The sequence below is a fragment of the Scomber scombrus genome, chromosome 9 (assembly GCF_963691925.1).
Source record: "Scomber scombrus chromosome 9, fScoSco1.1, whole genome shotgun sequence".
NCBI lineage: Eukaryota > Metazoa > Chordata > Actinopteri > Scombriformes > Scombridae > Scomber > Scomber scombrus.
The window spans coordinates 32,503,994-32,530,635 of NC_084978.1; the positions used below are offsets into that span (position 1 = coordinate 32,503,994).

The 26,642-nt window shown below is 39.7% G+C and overlaps 1 protein-coding gene across 1 annotated transcript in view; it reads left to right on the top strand.

Moving 5' to 3' along the window:
• The first annotated feature begins 4,008 nt into the window (after positions 1–4,008).
• Positions 4,009–26,642, top strand: part of LOC133985502 (storkhead-box protein 2-like) — a 165,193-nt gene continuing 142,559 nt past the window's right edge. Inside the window, exon 1 of the mRNA XM_062425160.1 lies at positions 4,009–4,642. Coding sequence (XP_062281144.1) covers positions 4,306–4,642 — 337 coding nt within the window. The 5' untranslated portion in view covers positions 4,009–4,305. The remainder of the gene's footprint in view (positions 4,643–26,642) is intronic.

Consider the following 26,642-nt stretch of genomic DNA (forward strand, 5'->3'; position numbering starts at 1 on the left):
TCTTTTCATCAATTTTTTAATAATTAAAATAAATAAATAACCTTACCACCACTCCAGTTTCAGAACTTGTGTCAGGAAACCTGACAGAAAGTCTCAATAAGAACATCTTGAGAGTAATCGCTGCAAAAGTGCAGAAAAACTGAATTTTATTCATATTTTTTAATTGACCAAAATCAACCCAGGTAACGGAGAGATATCCAGGGTATGTTAATCCAGCTTCCTAGTACAGGCCTCTGGTCTTGTATCACGGTTGTCCAAGCGAATCACCTGTGACAACGTGAAATTTCTGGAGTGACATGGTGGCCCGAAAAAAATTGTCCGACCAGACACTGTATCCCATAAACTGCTGGTAGATTTATTTCTGGATCTGTACACACCAGTATGCTTTGATGTCTGTCTGGGTTACATCCTTCCAACTGTCTTTGTAAATCCGTTTCCCCTCCTAGTTGGTCATGTTTACAAACATGAAAAATACAAAACACAAAAATAAACTCAGCATTAGTGATGACAGTCAGGGCTATGTTTAGGCCTAAGAATTCAAAAGCAGTCACACTGCCAAATGTAATCAATCAATCAATCAATCAATCAATCAATCAATCAATCTTTATGTGTATAGCACCAAATCACAACAAAGTTATCTCAAGGCACTTTACACATAGAGCAGGTCCTAAACCGAACTCTTCAGGTTTAGAACCTGAACAACATTCTCCAAGCATTCATTGTGCTTGGAGACGGTGTTTATGGGAATTATAGTTAATGTACATACAATCATATAATATTCCCTAGCTGTGAAATTAACTCCTTCAAAAAAATAGTCCAGGATGTTCATGTATAATTTGAGGGATATTTGGCATCCCATAGTCTCTGCAGCTCTCTGGGCACCATGCCAGACTTAGCTGTCACCAATGATCCACACTATGAATATGAGAGGAAAATAAATGAGTGTAACAAATGCTTCAGGTAATGAAAAACATAAGTTATAAAAGATGGCTCCGTTTTTTATGTTGACAATGCTATTATGTCACATCTGTAGGATAAAATGGAACAAGAGCGCAACACCTCAAAATATAGATGACCGTCTTTAAATATATTCTTTTTGTCCTTTGAAGTAAAATCAGCTGTAAACACCAATAACTGCTAATTAGTGATAACATATAAATAAAATAATACTAAAATTCATCTCACAAAAAAAAAACCCAAAAACGTCTGTTAGTAGAATCCACCATAGAAGAAGCCATAGGTATTTTATTTGTCAGATATTTTCATGGACAGTTCTCCAAAAGTCACCAACACCACAAACATGACTGAGAGGTCAGTTATTTCAAGCATCAGTGTCACATGACCAATTATGTTGACTCAATTTGAGACAGAATTGATTGCTTATCCTTGGAGTCCCAGAAAACACTGAACATTTATGAACACTGAACAATAAAAGTGAAAATGAGTTATTTAAACCTTGAATAGTTGTATTCAGAGACAAAAAAAATCTAACAATTCAGTGGATTTTTAATTGCCAAATCTGGTTAGACAAATTTGCTTCCATACAAGATGGAGAGATGTGTTGAGATGAAAACTTTCTGCACTGTTAACTTTCATTTTTAGAGTTCTCAATGTATTATTTGTCACACAGAGATTCACAACTTAGACAATACAATGGGCCAGATGCAAGAACCACTCGTACGCACAGATTCGTTCTTAAATCATGCGTACGAGTGATTTACGAGGATTTGCCGCATTCACCTATTTTCTCGTATTTTGCATTTTCTCTTAGGTACGAACACAATTTACGAGTGATGCAGACCTGTCGTACCTGTCAATCACAACCAACCTGCAGTCCTCCAAAGCAATAAAACATGACTGTTACTGTCTAATTGTCCAATGGCAGTGTGCCAACGATATCATGTCTTTCGGGGGAACTCAAATTTTTCGGCGGGGGTGACATCATATACTATAAGCAAGATATGATAATCACTTAATGAACACATAACACATCCACACGGGTATCAAGACCAAACAACACTGTATGATACAATCTAGCCAAGCACAATACGGTAGCTATACTCTATACTCTACAGAGTGATGTAACCTGCTGTAGTTTATCAACACAAACACAATGGAAGGTCGAGCTGTTGAACTGTTACCCTCATCTCAAACTTCTTCTGCCGGCTTGTCCTGCGTTGTCATCCCTGGTGTTAGCAGGTCTGTGCTGACAGCAGTCCGACAGCAGGTGTAACATCAGCAGTTGAGCTTCAGAATCAACTGACTTGGATTTTCTTTTTAACATCACTGTATGCTGACTACCACTTAACAGAGAAATGAATAATGTTGATCCGCAGGCTGAGTGTATATTATATTGTCAGTTTTTTAGAGACCCCTGAGTAATGGGTGTGAACTACAGGGGATATAGAGAAGGGGGGGAAGTGTATACTATGTCCCGTTCATTAAATTGCACTTCTGAATCCATAATCATGATGACTTTACTCTGTTTGTAAAATAATTAGGCTATTTAGTATAAAGAAGTAGGTTATTTAACAATTTACCTAGATATATCAGTCATTTACATTGACAATAGAAACTATGATATAATGCAAGCTTACAATATAAATATTAGCGGCCGAAACTACAAAGCGACTTGTCCACAGTTACTTTTCCACAATATAAACTGACTATTTATAATAACTGTTATTCATTTAATTGAAATATTGCTTATCTTAGTAATAGTTTAACTCCCTGGCTGATGACATCCTCTGGTATAATTCATGTTAAATCATTTTTGTTTTTATTTCTGTAACGGTGCAACAGCTGAGACAGCGTTCACAGCACGGGTCATTTTTCCTCATTCTTTGTCTTTCTCAGGACCTTTAATTCCACTAACACTAAATAATAATCTGTGTTTCTGTTGATCTATTTCTGAGAGCGGGACCTCAGTCTGAGAGCTCGTAAAGTTCTTATTCTTAGTCTTTAGTGCCATTTTCATGAATGGAGCTTCTCCACAACCTGCCGGTCGTCTGACCTTATTTGGTATTTTTGGGGCGTCATTCATGTTAATTTACTATTCTCAGGAACGCGCGTTCATTTAGAACAGGTGGGATTCATCATGTTTACAATGGTCATTTACGACTGTTTCCTGGTGATACGAGTGTTTGGTGAATCAGACGTGGCTCACTCGTAAATTCCACCTCACGAAAAAAGTACGACAGATTTAAGAAGAAAAATACTAACATATTCTTGCATCTGGCCCAATGTTTCCATTGAAAAGTTTTTTATTGGATTTGGGACATTGTGCTATGTTTGCAAGGTTTGCAAGTCACATCTCAAAGATTTGAGACTTGATTTGGACTCTACAGACTTCATATTTGACTCGGATTTGGGGCAAAAAAACAGCTCTGAGTAAGCATTGCGTGACATGTTAAGGTGTATGGTTATGTTACCAGTAACCAAGGCTCAGTGATATTAGTTTAGTTAAAGCTGCTATAATCTACTTTTTTTAATTACAGTGAAATGTCAGGCTCATCTGCTGCTAGTGTCGGCTTTAAGGAGGCTTTTAGGCAGGTTCCCGCTGTTGTTTTTAGATGAAAACGACGCATGGTGGCTTTATAGCTCTTATTTTGAAATGTTGGGCGGAAGATAGTCTTTTCAGTCGTGTTAACGCTCTCTTGACACAGCTCCGTACCGATGCCTGCACTACCGTACCTGGATGACACTGACCTGCATCCAGCTGTGTTTACACGCACCGTGCCAGACATAACAGGCACGAGACAGGACTTTCGCTGCGGCTGCTTTGATCCCGCTTTGTCGTTAACCGTGAACGGTGGCTGTCTCACGAGACCCAGCTGCAACCTAAAGACGAGATAAGGGGGTCGGGGGAGAGGGGGCGGGGCTCATCCGTTACCCTGGTGAATTCATTAACACGTTAGCATCCGGCTAGCCATAGTCTTAGGTACCTAATGTAACAACGAGGTTTACACCGAAAATCACGAATGTCATCTCTCATTTCTGGAGGATTGCACTCGACATGAGTCTTAAGTAAATGTAGCACCCAGTTACGAGGCGATATATCGCGTTCGGAAAAGAAGAGGGATCTTAGAGATGTAGGAATGGGTTTCATGGAAGACGATGGAGCTAGCAGGCTAGCTTCATGGAAATACAGTTGAAGATATGCGGCTGTTGCAAATCGTAGCTACTAGCGGCAACCCCAGCTAGCTAACATGGACTGTTTGGTTGCTATTAAACCTGACGGTGTGTGAGATAGGTCAATACAATGATAACACTGCATTTGGTAGCCAGCTAGAAGCCGACGCAACAATGGAGTCTTTCCTGCAGATAGCTCCCCATTCTCTGGCCATAGTTCTGTCCAGTGTCGGAGCTGGGGATGCGGTGGGGGCCGGTGTGTCAGAGAGCGACGAGCTGCCGAGACATCACACCGGCTATGAGATTTTTGCCGATTTCAAAGCGGAAAATACCCAGCAACATGCGTGGAACCAGCGGATTACCGAGGCTGTGTCCGAGACCTTCTTCCTGGGATGGATAGACGAGCATGTGCTGCTGATACAGGGGAAGGAGGACCATCTGGAGGTACTGAGGGAGGGATGGATGCGGAGGTCCCTTAATCCGCCTCGAGGATTTACCATCAAATATCTGGGTAAGGCCTCACTGCTGCATAGGTTTCAGACAGCTGTTATTCCTATGCTTGTGGGTGTGTTTCCTTTGCCATTCGTCATCTTCATCTTCATCATCATCTGTTTCTCTGTTGCGAACAGTCTCAGTTTTCAGAACATCTCCTGTTTCACATCTTTCCGTCTAACAGCTACAATATTTGAGTATATGCTGTGAGATTAGTCACTGCATATAACATATATCTTTTAAAATGAGTATTTCCAAGACAAAGAAAAACCGACTAGTAAGAAATTGCTGTGTCTGGTGCCACACTGAAGGCTACATTTTCAGAAGCAATGACATCACAGGAAAAGTTGTGTATAATTGCTTCAACACCATATCTGCAGTCTTAAAGTATTTTAAAAAATGGACTTCAGTTCCCTCAAAATAAAAAGGCCACAGGAGATAGTCTTTAATTGCATTTATAAGTCTTAAATATCTTCTCTTGGCTGCGGTGAACAGTAATGTTACTTATACAATATTTTCGTGTCTGTTTGTTGTCAGTTGAACATGTGTAAAACAGAAGTGGTAACATTGTTTTGACAGAGGATTGTACAGCTGTTTAATCCTGTTTTGTGGTGTTTCAGTCAAACCTATAGGATAGTGAGCAATATCACTACTGTAGCAAGGAAACTCAGGTGTCATTGTCAGTTTTTAGAACATATGATAAATTAAAGGGTACATAATCTGCACATTTCTGGTCTAAATTTATATTCTCTGTCTCACTGATATGTAATGAATAGTAGAGTTTAGCAGTGTTTTGGTATGATATTGTCCACAGGAGGTACGTCACCTCTACTTTTCACTATATAGTGCATACAGCTCCAACTCTTGAACATAGTTGTCGTCAAAATAGAGATATTCCAGTGAGCATCAAAACAAACAAACAAACACTGGCACTTACAGATCAGTCCTGAACAAAGTATCGGGTGTACAGTTTGAATTTCACTTAATTCTACAAATTGTTGTTTCCTCCGTTCTATTTTAAGCTGACAGTTTTATAGCCTTGATGCATTTGTTTTTACACAATAAATAAGAAGACTGATATGTGAGTGCTTAGGGCTGTTGCACAAAAGCAGAATTCAGAAATCCAGGATAACTGAAGAGCGAAAGTCTCATCAGTTCATCCTGGCTTAAGCCGTTGCATGTTTGCCAGTCCAGGATGAAGATATGGGGTTAGGTCAAGCCAGGTCTAAATAATTCACGGCTTTCTTAAATAGACCCCTCAATCGATCACAGATTTACTGATGCAGACATGGAAAAAATGAATGTGTGCCACATACTTCTCACGAAGCGAGCAACAGCTTCTAATGAAAACTTATGAGGAGATGAAACATAAACAGTGCATCTGGAAAGTATCCACACCCCTTTATTCCCCCACATTGTGTTATGTTACACCTTATTCCAAAATTGATTAAATTCCTTTTTTTTCTCAACAATCTACATGATATCCCATAATGACAAAGCAAAAAAGGTTTTTTTTAGAAATTCTTGCAAATTAAAAAAAAATAAAAAACTGAAATAACGCATGTAAATAAGTATTCACTCCCTTTGCTATGACACTCAAAGTTGAGCTCAGGTGCTTCCTGTTTCCACTGTTCATCCTTGAGATGTTTGTACAACTTGATTGGAGTCCACCTGTAGTAAATTCAATTGATTGGACATGATATGGAAAGGCACACACCTGTCTATATAAGGTCCCACTGTTGACAGTCAGACCTAAAGGACTCTCAGACCATGAGAAACAAGATTCTCTGGTCTGATGAAACCAATATTGAACTCTTTGGCCTGAAGGCCAAGTGTCACGCCTGGAGGAAACCAGACACCTCTCATCACCTGGGCAATACCACCCCTACGATGTAGCATGGTGGCGGCAGCATCATGCTGTGGGGATGTTTTTCAGCGGCAAGAACTGGGAGACTAGTCAGGATCAAGGGAAAGATGAATGGAGCAAAGTACAGAGAGATCCTTGATGAAAACCTGCTCCAGAGCACTCAGGACCTCAGACTGGGGCAGGTTTTTATTTTCAATAAATTTGCAAAAACCTTTTTTCGCTTTGAAATTATGGGGTATTGTGTGTAGATTGATGAGAAAAAAAAGGAATTTAATCCATTATGTAATAAGGCTGTAACATAACAAAATGTGGCCAAAGTGAAGGGGTGTGAATACTTTCCGGATGCACTGTATGTGAATTGGGAATATGTCCGGTATAGGGCTGCACGTTTTGGTGTAAAAGTCAATGCGATTATTGTGGAAAATATTGCGAGTACGATATAATAAACAAAATGGTATCATGACTGTATAATTACTGAAGATTTTGAGAATCTAACTTACCAATAGCAAGGTGAAGTTTAGGTCCATTGATTAAGCTCTACTGCTTCCATAATGTTAGTACAGTTATCTGTTGTAATAACGGCCATGTTGTCGCCGGTGTGATCCTCAGGTCCGGATCATTTTCTGAAATCCCTCTTTGCAAGCCGTGTACAGGGGCATCATGTCTTTTGTGTTTTGTTTTGTTTACAGGCTGGTCGTAAGTTGTCTCTTTATTAGTTAGTTAGCTTTCAATGCGTTGCATTCATACTTAATGTTCTGGTGCTGATATAAATTTGTTGTGTTGCTGTGTGATGTAGAGACTTTAATTTGAGTTGTTTTACAGAGTGCCTCTCTCTGCTCGACGTCACTGAGCTTAAATCGAAAATATCACCATGTAACAGATGTGGTTTTTTTTGTTTACCAGTTCAGCATCCGATGCTCGTTAACATCCATTAGCACCTGGTCTTTGGTCTGCTCACCGGCAAGTCATGTGACCACGCACTGCACACGCTTCACTGACTACACAGAGACTGAGAACAGTTTGTGAAGTATCTGCTCGTGGTGCATAGATGAAACATTTTCACGTGCACAATTAAATTAAATTACATTTAAATGTCTCTTTTGCGATTAAAAGTATTTTTTGCCATTATATAACTGCACTGGGTGACATCGCGATTGCGATTAAATTAATCGGGCAGCACTAGTCCGGTGTAAAGAAAGCCTGGAGGACAATATCGGACTTAATGTGTAAGTAGTCCAAATATATGGGTCACTGACAAATAAGGGTTGGCAAGATGAGAAATTCAAAAATGTCTTAAAAATACTTTTAAAAGCAGCATCAGGTTTATTAATATGTACATTTTGTATTTATGTTGGTTTCATGTCATTTGAAATGACATTTGCAACATTTAGTTTTTACCAAAAGTAAGATTGAATGAATCCTGATAATGTCCCATGGTGTAACCAACTAGAATGATAAATATTAATGATTTGAACCACCTACAGTGTATTTAAGTGTATTCATGAAAAATAATTACTTCATTTTAAAACATCAAATGTTTTGTTAATATTGAGCAGGACATATCCTAAAAACAACCGTTTTTTCTAAATAAGTTGGGGCCAATGATGTAAAATTTGTTAAAGACCATTTGGTTGCGTTGCAAAACTGGATTATATTAATTCCACATTTTAGTTCATGTTTATTTTCCTGTACATAAAAAAAATCTGTTACACTGCCTGACCATGTTCCTTCCACAGTCAAAAACATTGTTTGCTGTAGAAATGGACACTGAAAATATGACAGTCAACAAAAAAACAAACATCTGACACCAAGAAATGACGATGATATTATATTTTAAATCCAGTCAAGAAACAATCATTGTAAATTAATTTAATAAATTAACTAATTTCTTCAACTGTAAATTCGTCAACTCATGAGAGGTTCTGCATCAGTGGAGAGCCAATACCAACGATCCTGGAGAAACCCATTCTGAGTAGATGGAAGAACTTAGGATACAATAAGCGGCCTCAACCAAATCAACAGATCTGCTCTTCCAGGGAAGTTGAAGTTGTGGTGCTTCAAATTTGGTCTCCTGCCCCGTCTCATGTGGCGGGGCAGGATAATGCAACCTCTACAACAGTGGTGTTCAACCCTGCTCCTGGAGAGCTACTGCCCTGCAGGTTTTAGGTTTCTCCCCACTCTAACACACCTGATTCTAATTATTAACTCATTATCAAGCAGCTGAAGCTTGTCAAATGGCTTGATAACAAGTTAATTATTAGAATCAGGTGTGTTAGAGTGGGGAGAAACCTAAAACCTGCAGGGCAGTAGCTCTCCAGGAGCAGGGTTGGACACCACTGCTCTACAAGGTTGCATTATCCATGGCAATCGACTGGAGAGAGCTCAATTGAGGAAGCGGCTTGGCATGCAAAGATGCCTGAGCAGTGTGGGGCTGTATGGGAACGGAGCCCTCTCCCTACCTATCTTAAGCCAGGTGGTGGCGTATTAATGTGCCAAAGCACGGCTGGAGATGACACTCACCGTGTCCCAGGACCCTTTGGTACGAGGTGCTGCTCCCACCCTGGCAACAGGGAAAAAGTGGAAGCCTCAAGCTGCAGTGGCTGATGCACAGGCTGCCCTCAAACACCGGGACATCATGGGGCACGTCCAACACGGCAGAGCAGGCTTTGGGCTAGGAACAACAGCACCCACATGGCAAAAGGCTACTCCAACTGAACGACGACATGTGGTGGAGGAGGTGCGATGCCAGGAGGAAGCAGCCAGGTGTGCCAGAGCAGTCTCCCATTCACAGCAAGGCCAGTGGATGAGGTGGGAAAGCATAGAGAAAAGGAAAATCACCTGGAGCGAGCTGTGGAACATGGAATCTAACAGGCTAAGTTTTATAATCGGAGCCACATACGATGTACTTCCCTCTCCAACAAACCTACATCTCTGGTTTGGACCCAGCATGTCTCCTGTGTTCAGCCCTCAAACACATCCTAGTGGGTTGTAAGATCTGCCTGACCCAAGGAAGATACACCTGGAGGTACAATCAAGTGCTGAAATGCTTAGCCTCTGCAGTTGAGCACAAGAGAGCCACAACCAATGCCATCCCACCAACTACCCAGATTACCTTCCCACAGACAACATCCTTCATCCAGGATAGGGAGAAAGAGGGGACCAACACCTCACCATCAGACTCAAGCCCACTAAGTGCAGATAGGGACTGGGAAATGCTCGTCGACCTAAGCCAGAGACTCCCCTTCCCTTCAGAGGTCGCTGTGACCAACATGCGCCCAGATCTGGTACTCTGGTCCAACTCCTGCCGCCGTGTCTTCATCTTTGGGCTGACGGTCCCTTGGGAAGATGCCATCGATGAGGCATATGAAAGGAAAAGCTGTGCTACGCCAACCTGGCAGCTGAAGCAGAGGAACGGGGAGGGAGTGTGAAGGTGCGCCCTGTAGAGGTGGGCTGCAGGGGCTTTGTTGCTAGTTCCACAGCAAGGCTCCAGAAGGAAGTTGGCATCAGAGGGCAGACCTAGAGGAAGACCATCAAAGAACTTGCCACAGTCGCTGAGAAGAGCAGTCACTGGCTGTGGCTAAGCAGAAAGGAGACAGAGTGGGGAGCCAAATGACCACTTATTCCCATGCGGCACACACCCAGGTCTGATCAGCCTGCGGTGGGCCTGCCTCAGCTGAGGGTGTCTTGTGATAAATGGCCGAAACACCCAATGAAGCTGGGGTACACAACTGAAGATGTGTCGCATGGGAGGAAACATCACTAAATGGTCATCGCCAAACCCAATCCAACCAAGAGGACATCTCATAACCCATTCAAGGAAAGTGCTGAGCTGAATCATTAGGGATTGTAACATCTAGTCCTATCTAATCTAAAGAGGTCAGGTGGTTCAGAGATGATGTTATTATACTATAAAGAGGTCAGGTGGTTCAGATGATGTTATTATATAATAAACAGGTTAGGTGGTTGAAGTCAGATGAAGACATTCTTCCCACCCAGCTGTTTCATGCAGCAGCATTCACACATGCTCTGTGATGAGTCACTTTTTCCTTGTTAGAAGATGGCATCTAATGGAAAAAATCCATTTCATTTATTTAGTGTTATTGTTTTAGTTTTGTTTATATTAGTAATGAAATAGCAGAAATATAAATAATTATATTTCACAGATGTTATGTTTGAGTAACTTTTCTCATTCAAATGATTTTTTGGTATTTTAAAACTACTGTACATGTTCAAAAGTGTTTTTTTATGATCCATCTTTAATTAGTATCATAAACTACTGATATCTAACCAAATGAGCATCATAAACTACTGATATTTGACAAAATTGTCCTCTAACAGAAAGACATTTAATAGGACTCAGATGATGTAAGCACTTATAAGATTTTGACATTTCATTTTTAAATCAAATTTGGCATCTGTGAAAGCACATGGCTTTGGTCTCAATATTTGAAATGTAATTCTTAAAGTAGATATTCATTTTAATGAATTCTAAAGAATTAACTATTTTTTCTAGGGTTACACCATGTGGCATATAAACTGAGAAAACCTGAGTAAGTCCAAAAAACATCAGTTTATGAGTAATTGTTGAGAGCTTCTAACTTTGTCAGACAGCAGTTGTAGAAGGGGTCCTTCTCTGTAAAACCACTTCCTGTTATATGGCCTTCTGCACAATTTTAACAAATAGGCCTCTTAAATGGTGGTTACACTTCATGTGGTGCACTTGACTTGATATGATCCCTCAAATTATATTTAATATTTAGAACAATTGTATTTCATTAATGTTTATTTAATATGAAAGGGTGATAGTGTAAGATTATGCCTAACTAGTTGATATGGTGTTTTATTAAAAATGTAACTTTTTTCATTTAAGTTTTGATGGTTACACCAACGGGACATTTTTGCAATAATCTTCATATATGTTCTCTTAAAATTGATTAATATATAGTATTCATGCAATTATTTTCAAATCTTAACCCATTCAAATTTGACTCACATATGAACAGTTGTACACTTTGCCTTAAAAATGAGTGGTGGAACCCAGCTGGACCCAGCTGTCTGCACAGAAAGCTTCCCTCAGTATTAGAGCTTCTTCATCTAACATGCAAATATCAAACATCCCAACAAGGACACACCTTTGTGAAGAAAGAAACACGTGAATAGGACTTACTGTGTTGCGCTGACTGAATCCAGCTTTGCTTCATCAGCCGTTTCTAATCATCTAAAAAACTGCAGCAATATATTCCATATATGAACCGCAGTCTTCATGAAAAAACGATGTGACAGTAAGCCTAACTAATAATGACTGACATGTATAATTATAAAAATTATAATCGTTACCTACAATTAAAGTAACTTAATGACAATGTATGTGGTATTTTACTGCAGGCTAATAAAAATGAGGCAGGATACAGAATTCCATGAAATAACATTGATTTCCAATTGGAGAGACAGCTGACTGAACAAATAAGACACCAGGATTAATCAAGCCTGGCTGTTAGTCGGTGTGGAGCAGGCTAACAGCACGGAATACATCTCCATGGTAATTTATGCTACCCTGCTTTCTTGCAACCCGAGTCCCAGCCAAATTTAGCCAGGATAACCGGAACATCCTGGCTTAATCCACTATCTAGGTTTTGTGCAACAGCCCTCTGGTGTTTGTAAACTTAGCCTCAATCCAATCACAAATGAGAATGGGAATTGATAAGATTTTATTGATACCAGTGCCATTATCGATTCTGCTCATCAGTCCGATTCTTAATTCCCTTATCAATTCCTGATCAGTTGTTTAGGTGAAAAAAAGTAGAGCTACACAGGATTTCAGTGACAATCAATGTGTAGCAAGCTGCTACACATTGTTGAAGATGAATATATGAAGCAAAACTTGTAGATGAGATGAATGGTCTGCAACCAAAAGTTAACTGTGTTAATTAAATAATTAATTGATTGATTGATTGATTGATTGATTTGATAGCGTCTTATAGTCTTCTGCCTGTATGAGAATAACAAAATAACGGGGAAGCAGAGTGTTTAATGTTATATATCCAGCAGTGGAGAGCAGCCTCTCTGCTGCACTAGTAGCTCCCAGAACTTTTGCTGTCCAACATTTTGAGCAGCTGCAGGGTTGTTGAGGTGAGACAGACTGAACACTGAGTTATTTTCCTCAGCTCAGAGTTGGTTTATGTTGTTTAATGCTGCTGTGTGTGTTGGTCAGCAGGTCTCGTTTGTTACTGCTGTAGTTAGCTGCTACGGCATAGAAAGTTCACGGTACACTTCATTTTCATGTCACAAAGGTAATTATTTAGTTTTTAATTTGCATTTTTGCCTTTATTTTGAAAGTAGCTGGCATAGAGGCTGACAGGAAACAAGGAGAGAGAGAGGAATGACTTGCAGCAAAGGTCCTTTCCAGGAGTTGAACCAAGGCTGCAGCAACTATGTGGCGTGCGTGGTAACCACTCGACTACCAAAGTGCTCCCTGCTGCTGCTTTTGAAGATTAACTACAAGATAACTGAAGATAACTTTAGTGTGTGCATGCTCTTGACAGCAGGGAGGCTACATTGCTGTCACAAATGAGTTCCGCCTTGTCTGTTCTGTCAACACAACACGCCTGGGCATCAGTAAGAGGGATTCATAAGTTTGGAGGCATATGATTTCGATGTTTAGGACAATTTGGAACCAGTTGTAAACTGCAACCGGTTCTCGATTCCCATCCCTACTCACCATTGAAGACTATGGAATGGACAGCTTAGTCGTGCATGATTTGTTGTTTTAGCACTGACATCACAATGTGTGCATGTATTATATGGGTTTTCCCTCCATTTTTTTGAGTCAATATGGCAAATGCTAGAGTACGTGTGTGGTGCCGTTTATGTAGAGTGACTGTACTTAAGTGAAAAAAGAAATCATGATTTGACAGACAAAAGTGTCCATGAGGATTTAAATTTCATACTGAGATTGATGAAAAAATAAAGTTTGAAAAATGATGTTTTTATTTTAAAAAGTTAAACGAATGAATGAGTGAATTTGAAAGCATTTTACAATAATCTGCCTGTTTGACAATAACAAACCTCACTGTGTTATTAAAGTCATGTCTCCAGCAGTGGAGAGCAGCCTCTCTGCTGCACTTCTAGCTCCAGGAGAGTAATTACTGTCCAACTGGCTGAGCAGCTGCTGCAGGGTTGTTGAGGTGAGAAAGTTATTTTCTTCATCTCAGAGCTGGTTTAAGTTGTTTAATGCTGCAGTGTGTGTTAATCAGCCGGTCTCGTTGTTACTGCTGGAGTTCACTGCTCCACTAATGTGATGGTGTAGAAAGTTCACAATATACTTCATATTCATCTCCCAAAGGTAATGATTTAGTCATGAAATAAAACAATTCTTGTAATCGCCACTTTTTGTGATGATGTAATCTAGCTTGTGTGTGCTGTAGACTGTCCAGGTGCTGAACTGCCCTTGGAGTTAAGTTCTGTCTTCTTCATTCTGTCAACATCACTTGCTGTCATTTTTAACAAAGAGGCGGCTAATAATACAAAGGTGGCTTGCCTTTGAGTTATATAGGCAGTGAAGACCCTGCAATAGTCACATTGCAGGACGCATAATGTTTTTTGCTGCTTGATACAAATGGAAAACTTGCAAGGCTTTCATTTTTCATGACTAACAAGTCCCACTGATGTTGCATAATTTAGTCTGAAGGGTTCTTGGACACACAGGGTTGATCAGTTCTCAGTGTGCTCTAGTGAAGGGGGGCACTTCACTCATTTATCAAACATCCAATGCAGGCCCTAGTTGCCCCCCACAACCTGAAAATGAGCGCTTCCTGTTTTTGTTGTTTCATAAACTGGTCAAGTGCGTCCCTTCACTAAAGCACATACTGAACAGATGGCTGCATGCACAGTCTGCATATCACCTGCCTGTAAACATGCATGCAACCCAGCTACTGACACAGATAGGTACCTAGTTTAACCATCTATAGCACATGGTCTGAAGCATGTGGCATAAGTACACTTTGTTTATCTTTTAAAAAAAACATTTTTAAATATATTGTGGGCTTATGCCTGGGCTGGATTAGAACCAGAGACCCTGCCATTATGTGGCATGCGCACTAACCACTAGACCACCTGGCTGCTCCCGTTTGTTTATCTTTAATTACAGCTTTGGTTCTCTTTAAAATAGGTTAGTTAAGTCATGGAGTAACAGGTAAAGTCAGCAGGGTTTTAATTGCTTAAAGTATGTAAACATGATCTATGTCATCTCAAGATTATGTATTAAATATTGTTGAAAACTGTTTTAATCATGTTAACACCTCTGTTATTTTTGCATTTAAATGATCCTGATAAATATTATGACTAACCATTATGACATGTATTTTATGAATTAAAATCATTTTATTTCTAATTTATTTGCATGTTTGTGTGCCACTGCCCTGTGGCGATTTTAGACCCTTTTTAGGGATGCCCAAGCACCGCTAAATTTGATCTCAGCACCCCTAAAAATAAATAAATAAATATTGTCTGTTAGAGATTCAAATGGTTTTATTAACAGGTTTAATGTACTTTGGATAGTTCTGTCATTAATACTGCCTTTCCCTCAGGGTTCATTAACTATCGTAGGCATCTCTGTAGAAATCTGTGATTGTTTATTCTGAACCATTATTATTATACACTACAGTAGACCACTCAACAATGTATTAATATTTATTGTTGTAATTTATGTTATTCAGTGAAATGAATTATTTAGCAGGGGGTTTGAACACTTGCAGGGCATTGTATGTCAAATTCTCATTAGGAGCTGAGCTCCTCTAAAAGTCTGATCCTAGAATCGTCCCTGTGTGTAACAGGCAGGGGCGGATCTAGAAATGTTTTGATGGGGGAGCCAGACTAGGGCACAGTCTCAGGAAGGGTGGTAACTTAGCCTGACTCTACTTACCATGAGTGCAGAGACTGTAGACACACAGGGCCTCCCCGTGAAGTATGCAGCGGCTTGTCAGGTCAGGTGTCGCCTTCAAGTGCACAGAAGAAAATCAGAACGGTAAGCGGTAATGCGGTAACTAATACATCTCAATAAAATAATAGAATAAGACAATAACTAATAATCTAAAAAATAAATTCAATGCACCTTGAGTAACGACAGTGAGGCAGCAAAAATCTATCAAATCACAGTAAAATGTTGGTTTGGATAAGAAAACAATTCTACTAGTATAAAATGAATATTAACCAAGTACATTCCAACAGTGGTGGTGGGGGGGCACCTGCGGTGGCCGATCAGATTCCAGGGGGGGGCAGGTCCCACCCCCGGCTACCAAGTTGGCTCCGCCCTGGTAACAGGCAGAGTGTACACACATACTGCTCCCGCCTCTTTAAAATCTTGATAATGTTCCATTAAAATAACAGTGAAATATGCTCCAGTGACTTCTAACCAGGTTTTGTTGGTCAATAGCACAGTCGCTTTCCTCTGCCTCAAAATAGCTATGTACCAACAATGCACCTAACCACACCTCATTTTGAGACCCAACATGCCAACTGGTGCACAGATGAGTGCATGTGCATTTTTCTATTTAGACAAGATGGCCACTGGACAAGAAAATGCCAAATGTGTCGGTCTTAAACTAGCAAAGACACATACATCGCCGCTATGCGCCTGGTGTAAGATAGGGCCCATCATTTTGCCTAGATGCTCGAGGCAAGCTTCAGTTACGTGAGGCAGCTTTCGACTACATATATTCCTGCCACTGGTAAAAAGTTGAAAAGTAACAGTCACAGGGCTGGTCCGTATCCTAATGTAAGAAATGCTTAACACACAACACACACACGACTTGCAGTATCCAGATCTATCTGTACATCCTGCTGGCATATTTATAAATCTATTTGTTGCTTGAATGTGTCAGCCAGGTTGGGAGGCCCATTTATCTTCAACAGCACACATTTGAACATTGTTAGAAATGGTACATTTCATGTAAATAAACACAACTGTGTCGAGTCCATTTATATTTTAGTTTATTTAGAAGCCCATTGTCTTTCCCAAAAAGCTCTCCACCCTCTCTCTTTCCATTCCACTGGAGTGGCTGTGACTCAGGAGGTATAGATAGATAACTTTATTGTCATTCAGGTACACATGTAAAAACACCATGCACTTTGAATTACATTTTGTTGCATTTTACTCTCAAATAGCAGCAAAAATATATACAATTAGTCGATCAGTAAAAGTGCTTTGTGCACATATAGTTACAAAATTTGCAATAAATAGCAAGGTAGCAAGTGGCCGTATATGTGGAGAGATGGTAAATAAGTCTTTACATGTACATGTGATTAATAATTAATAATATGGATGCAGTACCGGTACCTTTTTTCTTTTGATTGTCTGCTCTTTTTTGTCTTTATATGTACACAGAGTTTAATGGATCTGACCCCTGGTGCCTATAAAGGTACTATCATATGATTCATACTCATTCAGCCCTTGTGCCAAATAAAAAATTGTCAGCGGTCAGAGATTACTTTATTACATTTATTTTTCAGAGACCATCTATATAAAAACTTCTTGATTTGTCAGGTTTTTTATGTACGCAACTGGCCAAAAAACAACTATGTTCACATCTGGTCATTTTAAGTATAAATGGGTTGTGTAAAAAAATCCCAAAGTCTTTGTTTAATATAGGCCTACATTACCATAGCTAGCAATTAGATTCCTTTACCGGCTCCTGTGTAGCACTTTCAATTCAGCTCAGTTCAATTTTATTTATGTAAGATCAAATCACAACAAAAGTTATCTCAAGGCACTTTTCACATAGAACAGGTCAATACCATACTCCTCCTCCTCAAGCCTCTGAATCTGAAATGCCAGTGTGCTGTGTAAATGCACACACAGGAGCAGAATATGCTGGCTTTAGTTGGTTCATTGGCTTATTGAGAGATCTTCTTTATGGCTATGATTCAGGATCTCTTTAAGAAAGAGCTGTTCACCATGGCGGGTGTAGTGAGCTTTTTTAACAAACACTGTTGTTGACTGTTAAATGTTGTTGACTGATTTGGTGTTGATGTGGTGCCTTGTACTTTTCTTCCTGTATCTTCTTAGACTAAGCTCTTACTACAGCTTAGTCTAAGAATTAAAGCTTCAGCATCATCAATGGCAGCGCTCATCCATTTAAAGATACAAGGTTGCTCAGGGCAATATTTCTCAGAAGCATGTTTTACTTGTTAGCCTAGCAATGCTTATGCTATTTAACCAAACATGCTAAATCAGAGCCTTCTAATACAACCAAGTGATTCTGCTTGAGAAGTCCCTTCCCAGTATTGATGCTGCTATTTTGAAAATGCTAGCAGACATTTGCTAACATCCTGAAGCTACATTACTGTTCTATTGTGGGTACTTAAAGCAGCCTTTCTGAACTTGAAAATATCCATTTGTACAGTTGGCCTCCCAGCTAGCACCAGCTCTCTGAGTGGATCCAACTGGAGCACCGACCCCAAGTTTATTATTCAGGTTTAAGTGGGAAGAAGCAGCTTAGTGAAGTGGAGCCTGCAGAGGAAGTGATAGGACCATCAGGGTGAAACATTCCAAGGCAGTAAGCACAGCTAAGCAGTGGAGGAGGAGGAACCAATTTGGCCTGTCATACTTGCAAGAATGTTGTTTTCGGCCAGTGCTGATCTCTCATTTTAAAGCCTTTATCTGCTGATACCGATGCCATGCTGATATTATCGTGCATCTCTAATGTTTAAGATTAGATATCCACATTTGGGAAATTTACATTATTGTAGCAGCAAGTGGATAGCAAAAAATAGAAAGAGCATCAAGAAAGAATAAGAACAATAAATAATAAGTACATACACAAGCAATAAAAAGATAGCAGATAGTAGTTGAAGGCGTTGAATGATAATATACCTCAATCAATCAATCTCAATCAATCTTTATTTGTATAGCGCCAAATCACAACAAAGTTATCTCAAGGCACTTTACACATAGAGCAGGTTCTAAACCGAACTCTTCAAGTTTTAATTTATAAAGAGACCCAACATTCCCACATGAGCAAGCATTTAGCGACAATGGCAAGAAAAAACTCCCTTTTAACAGGAAGAAACCTCAGGCAGAACCAGGCTCAAAGTGGGAGAACATCTGCCTCGACCGGTTGGGGTAGAGGGGAGAGAGAGGAAGAATAGGAGAGAGAGAGAGAGTAGCACATTGAAAATAAACATTGAAGCTAGAAGGTCCGGGACTGGAATCTGTCATCCGGACGTCTACAGGCCCAGATTGCCTGTGAGATGAGAAAGCACAGACAACTCCGGGGAAGAAGTGTAGGTTACTGAATGCATTAATAGTACATGAATGTTATTGGATATAGATGGATGGATAGAGAGAGAGAGAGAGGAGGAAAGAGGAGCTCAGTGCATCATGGAGGTAGGAGTCCCCCGGCAGTCTAAGCCTATAGCAGCATAAACTAGGAGCTTGCTAACTATAAGCTCTATCAAAAAGGAAAGTTTTAAGCCTACTCTTAAAAGTAGAGAGGGTGTCTGCCCTCCGGACCGAATCTGGGAGATGGTTCCACAGGAGAGGAGCCTGATAACTGAAGGCTCTGCCTCCCATTCTACTTTTAGAGATACTAGGTACCACAAGTAGGCCTGCGTTCTGGGAGCGCAGTGTTCTGGTAGGTACATAAGGTACTATGAGCTCTTTAAGGTATGATGGAGCCTGACCAGTAAGAGCTTTAAAAGTGAGGAGAAGGATTTTAAATTCTATTCTTGATTTTATGGGAAGCCAATGCAGTGAAGCTAAAATAGGAGTAATGTGATCTCTCTTTCTAGTTTTTGTCAGAACGCGTGCAGCTGCATTCTGGACCAGTTGGAGAGTCTTTAGAGACTTGTTAGGGCAGCCTGATAATAATGAATTACAATAATCCAGCCTAGAAGTAACAAATGCATGGATTAGTTTTTCAGCATCATTTTGAGACAGAATATGTCTGATTTTTGAAATGTTACGCAGATGAAAATAGGCAGACCTTGAAATTTGTTTTATGTGGGAATTAAAGGACAGATCCTGGTCAAATATAACTCCTAGGTTCCTTACAGTAGTACTGGAGGCCAAAGTAATGCCATCCAGAGTAGTTATATCATTGGATAATGTGTTTCTAAGGTGTTTAGGGCCAAGCACAATAACTTCAGTTTTTTCTGAGTTTAACAGCAGGAAGTTACAGGTCATCCAGGCCTTTATGTCCTTGATGCATGTTTGTAGTTTAGTTAACTGGTTGATTTCATTAGGCTTTATTGATAGATATAATTGAGTATCATCTGCATAACAATGAAAATTTATTGAGTGTTTCCGAATAATATTTCCTAAAGGAAGCATATATAAGGAGAATAGTATTGGTCCAAGCACTGAACCCTGAGGAACACCGTGTTTTACTTTTGTTTGCATGGAGGATTTATCATTGACATTTACAAACTGAAATCTATCTGACAGATAGGATTTAAACCAGTTTAATGCTGTTCCTTTAATACCAATTAAATGTTCAAGTCTCTTTAACAGGATTTGATGATCAATAGTATCGAAGGCAGCACTAAGATCAACAGGACGAGGACAGAGAGAAGTCCATTGTCTGATGAAGTTAGGAGGTCATTTGTAACTTTTACCAGTGCAGTTTCTGTACTATGATGAGCTCTGAATCCAGACTGAAAATCCTCAAATAAGCTGTTATTATTTAGAAAGTTACACAGCTGATTAGCAACTGCTTTCTCGAGGATCTTAGAGAGAAAGGGGAGGTTCGATATGGGCCTATAGTTAGCTAAAACCTCTGAATCAAGAGTAGGCTTCTTAAGAAGTGGTTTAATGACAGCTACTTTAAAAGACTGTGGTACATATCCTGTCACTAAAGACAGATTGATCATATTTAATAAGGAAGTACTAACAGAGGGAAGGACTTCCTTAAGCAGCCTAGTTGGAATCGGGTCTAAAAGACAGGTTGATGGTTTAGAGGAAGTGATCATTGAGGTTAATTCTATAAGGTCGACTGGAGAGAAACAGTCTAAATAAATATCAGGTTTAAAAGCAGTTTCTGAGTTTCCTATGTTAGAGGATGAATCAGTGCTTATTGAGGGCAAGAGGTGATTAATTGTGTCCCTAATAGTTAAGATTTTGTCATTAAAGAAACTCATGAAGTCATCACTACTTAGAGTTAAAGGAATACATGGATCAGTAGTGTTATGACTCTTTGTCAGTTTAGCCAAAGTACTGAAAAGAAACCTTGGACTATTTTTATTCTCCTCTATTAGTGATGAGTAGTAGGCAGCTCTGGTGTTACGGAGGGCCTTCTTATATGTTTTAAGACTGTCTTGCCAGGTTAGGTGAGATTCTTCTGATTTGGTGGAACGCCATATTCTTTCTAGTTTTCGTAAAATTTGTTTTAATTGTCGAGTTTGGGAATTATACCAAGGAGCTGTTTTCCGTTGTTTAATTATCTTCTTTTTTAAAGGAGCGATGGAGTCCAGAGTTGTTCTCAGTAAGTCTGCAGCGCTATCAACAATACAGTCAATCTGGGGGGGACTGAAATCAGAATAAGTCATCTCTGTTGTATTGATACATGGCATTGAGCTCAACATTGATGGAATTTTTTCTTTAAATTTAGTGACAGCACCATCAGTCAGACATCTAGTAAGAACATGTCTGTCCAGTGGTGTATAGTCCAGTAATAAAAATTCAAATGTTATTAAGTAGTGGTCTGATAAAGAAGGATTATGAGGGAAAACTATTAAATGTTCAACCTCAATACCATATGTCAGAACAAGGTCGAGGGTGTGGTTATAACATTGAGTTGGCTCATTCACATTTTGAGAGAAGCCAATTGAATCTAATAATGCAATAAATGCAGTGTTAAGGCTATCATTCTCAACATCCACATGAATGTTAAAGTCACCTACTATAATTATCTTATCAGTGCTAAGGACTAAATTTGATAAAAGCTCTGAGAAGTCAGATAAAAATTCGGCGTACGGGCCAGGAGGACGGTAGATTACAACAAATAAGACAGGCTGTAAAGTTTTCCAGGCTGGGTGAGAAAGGCTGAGAACAAGACTTTCAAATGATTTATAATTAAGTTTAGGTCTAGGGTTGATTTTTAGGTCTGAGTTAAAAATGGCTGCAACTCCACCTCCTCGGCCGGTGTCTCGAGGGATGTGGGTATTGATATGACTGGGAGGAGTGGATTCATTTAGACTGACATATTCATCCTGACGCAGCCAGGTTTCAGTAAGACAGAATAAGTCAATATGATGATCTGATATTATATCATTGATTAATACACCTTTAGAGGAGAGAGATCTAGTGTTTAAGAGTCCACATTTAACTCTCTTATTTTGATGGTCCATTACTGGAGTGGTATTAATTTTGGTCAGGTTTTTATGTATCGCTCTTCTATTAAAAGCTATTTTAATTGGTTTAGGAGGTCGGGGGACAGACACAGTCTCTATATGTAATTGGGTGGGTAACTGCTCTAGTGGAAGCACAGAGAAGCGTGTAAGACTGCAGCTCTGTCTCCTGGTCTGGACTCTGGGTTGTCATGGATTTGGGTCAATGAATTCGGCCATATTTCTAGATATGAGAGCAGCTCCGTCCAAAGTGGGATGTATGCCGTCTCTCCTAATCAGACCAGGTCTTCCCCAAAAAGTTTGCCAATTATCAACGAAGCCCACATCATTATCTGGACACCACCTCGACAACCAGCGGTTAAATGATGACATGCGGCTATACATGTCATCACTGATCAAATTAGGCAGGGGCCCAGAGAAAACTACGGAGTCCGACATTGTTTTAGCAAATGTACACACCGACTCAACATTAATTTTAGTGACCTCCGATTGGCGTAATCGGGTGTCATTTCCACCAGCATGAATGATAATCTTACTGTATCTATGTTTATCCTTAGCCAGCAGTTTTAAAGTTGACTCTATGTCGCCCGCTCTGGCCCCAGGAATACATTTGACTATGGTCCCTGGTGTCGCTAATTTCACGTTTCTGACTATGGAGCTACCAATGATCAGAGTCTGTTCCTCAGCAGGTGTGTTGCTGAGTGGGGAGAATCTGTTTGAAACATGAAGTGGTTGGTGGTGAACCGTGGGCTTCTGTTTGGGGCTATGCTTCCTTCGATTAGTCACCCACCTGCCCTGGTTTCCCAGCTGCTTGAGAACTACCGGGGGATTAGCAGTTATGCTAACACTGGCTGCAGGACGGCTCGCACCGGTTACTGGGGCCTGGCTAATAACTGGAGCTAACTGGCTATCCTTGGTGCGGAGCCGCGTTTCTAACTCACTAAGCCTCGCCTCCAAGACTGCAAACAGACTACACTTAGTACAAGTATCATTACCGTCAAAGGAGGCAGAGGAGTAGCTAAACATGTGACACACCGAGCAAGATAGAGCAGAAGAGTGAGAAGAGGGGAGAGAAGCCATGGCTAACCGCTAACCAAGATTAGCTGTGGAGCTAACCGGAGCTAACAATAGAGCTAAAGCAACAGAAGTTTAAAACTGTGGGTTTTAAGAGATCGGAAAAGCAAGAAGCGCTTTAAACCAAACAAGCGTATGCTTAAGTGTACAATTAATAAGTATCAACAGGAATTAAGAATATATAAAAGTTAGCGGAGTAGAGAGCAGAGACACTAACGCTAACAGTAAACAGTAACACAGACGGTAACAGGAAGTGACGGAATACGCTTACCGGAAACTACGTAGCCTGATGATTGATATTGTTGTTGCACAGGTTTTAAAGTTTACCGTTATTATTTACGGCATCCTGCAGGGGCATGAATGCAACAGAACCATCTGCCCTCTAATTGGACAGATTGACTCTACTTTTGACTAATTGGATTCAGTTGTAAAAACAAGGTTACAATGTGTACTCATAACGTCTAGTTTTAGCTTGAAAATTCAGTGTTGCATACACAAGCAAGAAAATTGTGTCCATCTCTCAGACTTTGTGAAATTATTCCTGCACACATTTTTATTAGTCATATACAATGTATTTCTACAACTACAAAAACTTTTTACACATGCAAATTATATCTGGTGCAGAAAACATTTTCACACAGGCACTTAAAATCTTAAAGGAACTTAATAAACAGGGTAATTTTCCACAAATTGGTATTTAGCTAGTCATTCAAAGTCAACTTGCATATTACTTAATTGCCAAAAAACTTGACTTCCTTTTGCAATAGCTTTGAAAGCCGCGTCAGGTGGGGAAGACGTTTGGAGGTGGAGGGCAGCCAGCATAGTCCAAAACTATAAGATATGATATCATTAAAAAAGGTGTACTTGGAAAACCAGGTTTTGTATTTGTAACCATAGTTACAACTTGTTCATTACGTACAACTGCAAAATATTAAAGCTGGAGTGGAGGACTTTTGTTTCAAAAACAGCCATAAAATGGTTCTTAAATAGTTTTGAGCGTTACACAGCCCCTGCCAAATGACTCGTGTCACTGTCAAAATTTGATCCATTCGGTCTGATAACATTTAGAAAGTCTAAATGAACCATACAATTTAATCATTTTATCCCCATTCAAGTTAATAAAGAGCTAACTGGAAATTACCTGACTTAGGTGACGGAATTCTCTAGTATTGATGCTCTGCCAATAGAGCATGTGCAGTATGCATTCATCTGACCAGCACGGGAATGTCAAACCCACCATTTCACAAAGTCTGTGTTACTGACTAGCTAGCCAACGAAAAATGAGGGTAAAAACACAGATCTCAGACCTGCTGTTTTTCTATAAGTTGCTCACATTTGTGTGTACAATGTTGTTGTTCGTCCAATAACACTTTGCTGATGAATAAAGAAATAATTCCACAGGCTCCAATTGATTCTTACTTGAATATGAGTTTTGATGCGACACTGTAATATGTCTTTAACAGTGTATTTATATGAAAGAGCAAATGGCAGTGTCTGGGGCTCTCACCTACAGTGGGGAGAACAAGTATTTGATACACTGCCAATTTTGCAAGTTTTCCCACTTACAAAGCATGTAGAGGTCTGTAATTTTTATCATAGGTACTCTTCAACTGTGAGAGACGGAATCTAAAACAAAAATTGCCATATTGCCATATTGCCCAGCGACAGCCCCGAAACCTGACGGATCTGGAGGAGATCTGTATGGAGGAGTGGGCCAAAATTCCTGCTGCAGTGTGTGCAAACCTGGTCAAGAACTACAGGAAACGTCTGATCTCTGTAATTGCAAACAAAGATTTCTGTACCAAATATTAAGTTCTGTTTTTCTGATGTATCAAATACTTATGTCGGTGGAAGTATGATATTTTACAGCAGGTGCCAGCCAGTCATCAGTGAGCACTTCCCGTTGGCTGTTGGTGTTCCACTTAACACTTAAACAAGTGCTTGTTGACTTCCCCTCATAATTCCCCAGGGAATTCCCCTTCTAGGAGTTTTTATGGAGATTGACCTTTCAAGGGCAGCATATTCAAGGGCCATAGTGATCATTCATCACTTCCTCTGCACAATGCACAACAGAATCAAATTATACTTTAAGAAAACAAACACTTTCCAATGTGTAAGAACTTCTTCATAAAAGTAAGCAATCTGCAAAACTTAATTACTTGCTTAAGTCACAGTCAATTATTATCAATTATCAGTCCTGCTCAAGGGCTGCTGTGTTTGATTTTGAAGTTTTGATGATTTGAAGTACAGAAATAATGAAAATAAGATTGTTCAAAAATGGCATTAAAGCTCTATTTGCTGCGCCATTTCTAGAAGCAAGTATTTTGCATTCATTAATTACTACATTTACAGTTTTCCTGTTGCCTATAAATTCAATTCATGAGCAACAGATTGTGACGTAAATGTATCGTAATGTTTAGAAAATATTTGAAAGCTCATCTGTTGGAAATGACAGCCGTCATCACATCTGTAGTGTTTCTGCTTAGTGTAACCCTAACCCTAATTTCTTATTGGTTGTAAGGGATCTGGGAGGTGGCTAATCAGGAGAGATGGTCAACACCTGAATTGGTGTTAATGCTCCTTTAAAAAAAGAGCTCTTAGCATTCACTCTCTCTCTCTCTCTCTCTCTCTCTCTCTCTCTCTCTCTCTCCTGTTTGAGTTTCTGAGCTTTGGTTATTTATATTTTTGTTTCATCTTCCATTTACACACATTCACACACACCCATACATTTCAAACATTACTGATGAACTGACATACATATTTAATAAAATAAAATAAAATAAATGTATGTTTCCTAGTTTAAAAAGTCATGTGTGGTCTCCAACTTTTGTCCTACCTCTGAGCCAGGTTGTGACATAATGGGGGCTCGTCAAACCGGCTTTTGGGAGCATTTTGTGTTACTTTTGGATGGAATATTGCACATGACTAGTGTTTTGTTAGTTTGGGGGAGCTTTAATATAATCCGTTTTTTTTCTTTTCTTTTTTGGCTCATCATTTTGAGGTAAACAAGAATGTTTGGTGTGGCAGTATGTTAACTGGTGTTCTCCTGGGTCAGGCATAGTAGCAGGGTCTACTAGAGGGTCTGTTGCTTGTTTAATTTGGGGAGTCGCTGTTTTTATGCAGTTGCTTTCAAATGCTGCTGGGTTACAGTGAATAAACACCTGCCACTGGTACCTGTCCGAAGACTAGGGATGAGTTTTAGTTAGCTAGTTACTTTTTCTAGTCAGTTTAGTATGGGGAGACTCCAGTCTTTTTTCCATTTGTTGCATAACATGTTGTTTTGTTGAATGTACCTCATTTTGATTGTCTAGGTTGCTAGATCTGGTTGGTTATGGCTAACATTGTGGAGGAGTTTATTCAATATCCCTCTGATGAGTTGCTGGCACAGTGCATCAAGGAGCAGCTGATTAAGATTGCTCAGCATTACTCTGTTGAAGTGGAGCCCAAACGCACAAAGGAAAACCTCAAGAGTATCATCAAGGCTAACTTATAAGAATGTGATGTGCTGATGGATGGGGGAGGTTAGATTGGTGTAAGTGTTTCTAGGATTGGCTAGGTTTGAACAGCAGAAATAATAGCTGCTTTTGAAATTGGATCATGAGAAGGAATTGGAAAAAATGAAATTGAAAATGGATTTGGAACTACAAAAATTGACATTAATCAAGGAAGGTAAAATTTCTGCATCTGCTTTAAATGGTGAAACCACTGGTTCACGTTTTGACGTTGCCACTAATTT